Source organism: Phoxinus phoxinus, assembly GCF_949152265.1.
Source record: "Phoxinus phoxinus genome assembly, chromosome: 3".
In the NCBI taxonomy this organism is placed as follows: domain Eukaryota; kingdom Metazoa; phylum Chordata; class Actinopteri; order Cypriniformes; family Leuciscidae; genus Phoxinus; species Phoxinus phoxinus.
This window is the reverse complement of record NC_136878.1, coordinates 31,926,723-31,933,563: the sequence shown is the minus strand read 5'-3', so window position 1 is coordinate 31,933,563 and position 6,841 is coordinate 31,926,723. Positions and strand designations below refer to the sequence as shown.

Sequence of the window (6,841 nt, the reverse complement as noted above, 5' to 3'; positions counted from 1 at the left end):
GAATTAACAAAGGTTTGTTCCTTTTGGGAAATTGTGTTGAAATGTCTTTGTGAGAGACCTCCTACATTCACCAAGGGTGTGTGTCTTTTAGGAAATAAAAGATTCTTCAGGTTAATAACAGGACTTCTTCCTGGTTTACTGTAGGTTACTGGAAGCCTCAGCAGCACGACAAGACACTTTGATTCTGGAAAGATATACAATATCCTACAATTAGAACATGGTTTGAATCAAGGATTGAGAGTGCCTCATTAGGAAAAATGTTAGCAGGACAATGTATAAATCACACAAATTTCACTCAAAAACATACAGTAAAATATATTAAAATGTAATTTATTCATGTGATGGTAAAGCTGAATTTTCAGCATCATTACTCCAGTCTTCAGTGTCACATGATCCTTCAGAAATAACTCTAATATGCTGATTTGCTGCTCAAGAAATATTTATTATTATTAATATTATTATGGATAGAAAGTTAAAAAGAACAGCATTTAATTGAAATAGATATATTTTTTTAACAATGTAAAAGTCTTTACTGTCACTTTTAATCAATGTATTGCATCCTTGTTGAATATAAGTATTATAATTTTTATTTATTTTTTTAAACACCAAACTTTTTACAATGGTTTTGAACTTTTTACATGAGTGTTCATTCTGTTTGAAGGTGCAAAATATTCCTTAATAAATATAAACGGTCATGGCTAGAATGTCAAGAACTATGCAAAAAAAAAAAAAAAAAGGCAAAGAAACGGAAGTGAGCTCTCGATAAATTCATTTATTTTATTTTTTTTGCACAATGAATGACATGAACAAGATCAACTGTATTTTAAGTGCTCAATACTGCTCACCGGAGATGGCTGCACAAAATGAGCTTTACAGTAAGAAAAAGAAATAAAAAAATAAAACTACAAGATCATGAACGGCAAACATGACCAAACACATGCAAGCTTATATGTATGTACATATGTACAGGGTAGTACTTGTATTTATAAACATGTCTGTATACACAGTTACACACAACATGAATGTGTATACATACATTCTATGTACAATGCATATGTTTGTGTATATCAGTATTTATTCTTCTCTATATACGTCCATTATTTGCTGTTTTTAATATCCATACAATGTACAAAATGCTTTATGAATTTAAAATCCATTACAAAAAAACATATCAAACAATGTATAAGATCATCTTCTTGACTTTTTCAAATGTATATGCATACAATGAAATAGAGCATGCAGAGAGAGAAATCAAATTATCAAAATGGTCATAACGCCATATGTATGAATTCAAATGTAGAGAGCGATAAGAGCTTCTGTTGTGTCCTCGTTAGGAATATTACTTTCGATTAACACTTCATTTTGTATTATAACTTCATTAATAGCAATACAAACTAAAAATACAATAGTACATTTGAGTGGATGACATTCTCTCGGTGACCTCGGAAACATTTACTCGACACAAAGTCGCTATTGACGTTTAGGAGCAGGAACATAAAAAAATACACTTAACTTCACAAGGCACCAATTATCAGCTGGTGGAGAAAATATATCTGGCATTTTAAAACCGAAGCCGAGCATATTTGAGCTGCCAGGCCTTGTTACCAAAGCCACGTTTGATTAACCTATTATAATCATCTATAATGTTTCAGAAAACTGCTACGGTGTACATTTCGTTTTAAAACATAGCTTTCGGTGCTTAAAGCACTAATAAATGGTCAACATTTTTGGCAATGTTCGCAAGGTGTTTAGCGGAACCAGCGCAAATGGACACATCCTACAAAAGGTCCAGTACAACTGGCTGAGGCAAATAGCTGCCGGCATATATTATTTCTTTGAGCTTTAATGCACTGCAAGTTATCACGAGGACAGAATGGTTCATAACACCACATGGCATGTTAAGCCACTACATGTGTCCTGCTTTGGACAACTGTGAGTGCAACATATTGACATGATTCTTAGGCATGATTCACGCAGCTATACAGCAACCTACAGAAGGTAGACTATTTACAGGGGACAATTTGTTGAATTTAATTTTTTGATTAAGGCCGCACTGCTTAGAGGCTGATTTTCCTCCTCTAGACAATGACTAGAATTGCAAAAGAAATGATAGTCAGTTTTAGCACTATTCTTTTGAACGGTTCAGATTTCAAATTTTTCAGTAAGACCACTTCATTAAACAGAAAGCTTACAAAAGATTAAATGCTAAAAGTTATGTCAGTGGATTCACAGCAATAACCTGATGCATAGTAAATAAGCATGTGTTCATTCAAAAAAAAAAAAAAAACCCTGCGTGGGTTTGGTTATAGAGATGTTTTGAGTGTCTTTAGGTGTACTAGATGTGCTGCCTGGTCACTGAACTGTATATATGTATATAAATGTATGTATATAGACAGAATGAAGCCTATTTAACTGTACCAAGACCTGTGAAAATGAACACATTACAACCAGGGCAGCAAAATCTATTATGTACATTCTAGACTGATATCTTGCCATTAATTGATCCCAGTACCTGAACATGTTATGGATTTATAGACAAACATAAGGCACATATATGTAAAAACTAAGAAATCAATAACAAATGGAAAGCTATTCAAATTAGGACCACATTCAAATCTATTCTGTCGCTTACGTATATCAGTGTAACTTGTTTCTAAAACCGCGTAGGACATATATTTGATTAATTTGTGATGTCCTATGTTCAAGACGATCACCTGTATAGTCTTCAGTGTACATTCTGTTTTGTATTTTTCCAATCCAAATGACAGACTAATCGAAAAATAAGCACACCACCACCACACCATTCAGAGGAATATACACAAGCAGCTAAACTGAAACCAATCTATCCTATGATGCACAACTACACTGAAACTTTGGTCATGGAGATATCTAATACTGACAGGTATATAGACCTACTATTGTTTAGTTGACAAGAGCAGGCACATTCTCAAAAGAGTCTCTGGAGAAGGCCATTCGAATAAGAACTTGTTTTCCAGTCAGATCATGAAAATATCACCCAGGTGCTCACTATTATTTAAAGCGAAAAACCAACACTGACACTAAAACTTCAGCCCACTCACACTTGTTCTACAAAACAGAAAGAAAAGAAATAAGTGCTTTGTTGGTTTTAAATGCAACCGTAGCATTTTTCCATCGAGCCTGTTGTGAACTACTGGGATGCGTTTTGATGTCCTGTGTCGTCAACAAGCCTTCGATCTGCAGTGATTCCACTTCGTTAAGATTACACGACTAAATATGTTTCTCCATTTGAACAAGCTTTCTACTTCTATTTGGTTAAAAAAACGGAACAAAAACATTTCAAACTTTATATGGTTTTTGATTTGATATGCTGACAGTATAGGTAGATCTAAAATACTTTGAATTTGAAATGTTAGTAGAATATGATGCTATGTACAGTGAAACGATAGCCATCAAAACATCACTGAAAAGGGTTTCATCCGAAAGTATTGCCATTAGTTCATGCCTGAAACACACCTGAGCGCAGGCAAGCGTATGTAAGCGTGTGTTAGCGGTGAGTTACCAGTGAAATCAACCTCTGCCAGAAGATCTGTGCTTTGTGCTTGAGCGAAATAAAAAACAAGAAAGGAAAAAGTGCACAGTACTGTCATTTAAGTTCATTTACATGTGCTGGTAGATTATGGCTAAAGCCATATTTTCAACATCCTCATGGTTATGGGCTTTGGGAGAGTAAAAGTTCAGTTTGTCTCCTTGAGACCAATAATAAAGTACGTGATAGAATTGTACATACTGAAAGCGGAGCTCTTTAGACCACAACCATGGTCCAAATTCTCAGCGAATGCCCATTAAAATGTGTCAGTAGAATTCAGATCAAAACAAACCGAAGAAACGATACAAAGACCCAAGCACAAGGCTAACTCACAGTGCACTGTCATAACCTCGCTAATGAGAGGTGAGAGTAGCTGCTTCTTTCCTATACCCTCTTCCTCTGCGGTTTGGACGCTCCATTTGGAGCTCCGGCTGAACTTTGTGCCAGTGCTTGCCTCCCTGCATGGAGTGCGGGTTGGTTTGGGATCTGGCCATGTGTACCACTGACTCGATGGCGTCTGTGATGGAGTCATGATTGGAGAACTCAAGCTGAGCAGGCACCAGACCGGTGTGAAGGTTCCTCTTCCCAGGAAGGTCCACACACTTTTCAAGTACTGGCATCTGACCCAGCAATCCCTCCTCGAGAGAAAGCGGCTGCTTCCTTGGCCTCCCTCGGCGTCTCTTCACCATGTTGTTCCCCGTCTTGGCCTGCCTCTGAAGTCTCTTGACTTTTAGAATCTTGTTGACGTGATCCAGGTTTTTCTTGGTGGTGAGGATCTTGGAGAAGGCACACATTTTTCGCATGTCGCACTGGATATCTTCCACTTCGTTGCCCTTGTACCTCCTCTTGTATGAACTATGGTCTGGAGATGAAAGGACAAGAAACAAAACAAATCAATGAAAATGACAAGCAACAGCTTATTCACAACCAGTTCCAAAAATATCAGAATTAAATGACGTTTGTTAGCGGTTCTCGCTTCTGGAACGAGTACTAAAATACTATGACCGAGTTTCCTGCACTACCTTACTCAGTTGCACAGCAACACCGCTACTGAATCAACTAAAAATATACAGCACAACCAGTTTGATTTTAATTAGAGAAGTACAGATTGTTTTTTCATTTGACAATGTGTAGTTAAAGATACACCATGTTTTGCCAGTATTTTTTTATATACGATACCATATGATAGTATTTGATTTAATATATAGTTAAGGCCAATTATGGGTTTGCATTTACACCACCTGTCTTTTTAAAAAGACATTAAAAATATAATTGAAAGACCTTTTGCACGAATGGTTTTAAAATTATTTATTATTGAAATTTTCTCATCATTTGGCAATAGAATTGCATTTATTTAATCTAAATATTTAGTCCCTAAAAGTACTAAAAGAATCATTAATGGAACTATCAAGGAACTGGAATCAATAAGAGGGATCAGAACTGGAATGATTACATTCTTTATGGTTCCCATCCATAGCTATGAGACACTGATTGTGAAAAATGTGCTAGGCCAGTCTGGTAAACATTTGACCAGTCGTTTGTTATAATATAATTGAATTGTACATCATCTCGCTAGCTGAAGCAGTGATATTTATAAAGTAAACTTAAGACCCCTGAGTGAGTCATGACGTATGCAGCCAGACTGAGAGAGATAAACTTTCTTCTGTGCTTAATGATGTGACAACCCAATGTGTCAACATTCTAATTTGTATTAGCTGGTGTATAAATATTCCTGCATATACAGATCTGATAGCAATTGATACAGCCAAGCTTATTGAGTCATGCGGTTTATCATTATCAGCTGTCAGTCTAACAGAGTGAAGCGTTAATAAGCGAACACGTGAACAATGCCCCATGAGAGGAGAGGACTGTGAAGCAACAGCTCACTTAACACTTGACATGTGGATAACTGCACCCATGCACATAACAAGGAAACATCAGGAACCTCCCACTTATCAGTCAATCAATGAATATTGCCAGTGTTCACATTCACAATGAATAGATGCGTCTGTAAATGTGAGTAATAAACTACGAGGCCTCAGATACATTTGTGATTAATTTACTGCCTCTACACTTCACGTTGGAGCTTTGGAAGGAAGCCCAGACCAGAGGAAATGCTGGGTTTCTGGCAGCCTTGTTTGAAATGAGTTCAGACAGCCTAAAGCTGCCTAAAATGTGTGTTCCACATCTAAGATCTCTCCTGCACTCTTTTCATATCTCTGGAGAGGTCTCTTTTTCTCTTTTCTTGTTGATTGCCACTCCATCTGGTAGGTTTCCATGAAAACAAACAAGAGCTATAATTGTGGAAGATGTTTGAGATCAGGGCGCTCTATGCATTTCCAGGTTTCTCTTAAGACTCACTTAAGAGTGCACCTGTGCAAAATCCAAAAACAGGATACACTCCTTCTTAATTCTTAATCCAGCTTGGAATCTTCTCATTATAGCATTAAAATGCAATGTTAAATCAAATGGCAACCACACTTTCTAAACAATCAACAGGGCTATTTTGGATGCGAGTTAGAACAAAACAAAACCGAAAAAAATGTTTGCATGGGTCACAAACCAGCTGTGCATGGGCTCCTTCAGCCCATTTGGTTTCAATAAAGTAAAATGTGTGCCTGACTAAACATGAGCCCTTCCTTCTCTGGCCTCAGTTTATCACTGGGAAACTTGCAGAGTCTTCCCAAGTGCCAACAAATCATTGGACAGAGACATTCATTTTCAAAGGGAGTGTCACAACTCATTTATTCCCTGAAATCTCTACCTGCATCCTGTGCACAATGTTTTCATTAGTGGCAGCAATTTATGGACTTGCCTCGCCGCTGTCCCCACAGCTCCGCTCTACACGGTAGTGGAGGCCTACTTCCTGTTGCCATGGCAACCGAATTCCACAGTTCAAAGGTAAATGATTTAAAAACATACAGTGGTGTAAGATCACATTTTTGCCCCTGCAAATTCTCAAGTCGATTGTCAAGGCAAGCTACTCATTTAATACACAAAATCCTTAAGCAAATGTTGATGTAGACCTGCTTGAAAACTCATTATGCACTGGCATTAGTAAGAGTTTTAATAGGGGTTTTCTTGCTTGCAGTGTAAAGAAAGATGAAACTACCAGTACGATCAAATGGAAACCCTTGGTGTAATTCCTGTGCTAGCAAATTAGTGGCATTAGGTTTTACGTTAAAGAGGGTTGAGAGCTGAAAGATCTGTACATTGAGAGCTCCATCAGAATATCAATCCATACCATATGTGCTCACTGATGTATGATGAATT

The 6,841-nt window shown here is 37.1% G+C and overlaps 1 protein-coding gene across 1 annotated transcript in view; it reads right to left on the bottom strand.

The window, feature by feature from the left end:
- Positions 1-752: 752 nt before the first annotated feature.
- Positions 753-6,841, bottom strand: part of setbp1 (SET binding protein 1) — a 67,732-nt gene continuing 61,643 nt past the window's right edge. Inside the window, exon 4 of the mRNA XM_079608163.1 lies at positions 753-4,430. Coding sequence (XP_079464289.1) covers positions 3,922-4,430 — 509 coding nt within the window. The 3' untranslated portion in view covers positions 753-3,921. The remainder of the gene's footprint in view (positions 4,431-6,841) is intronic.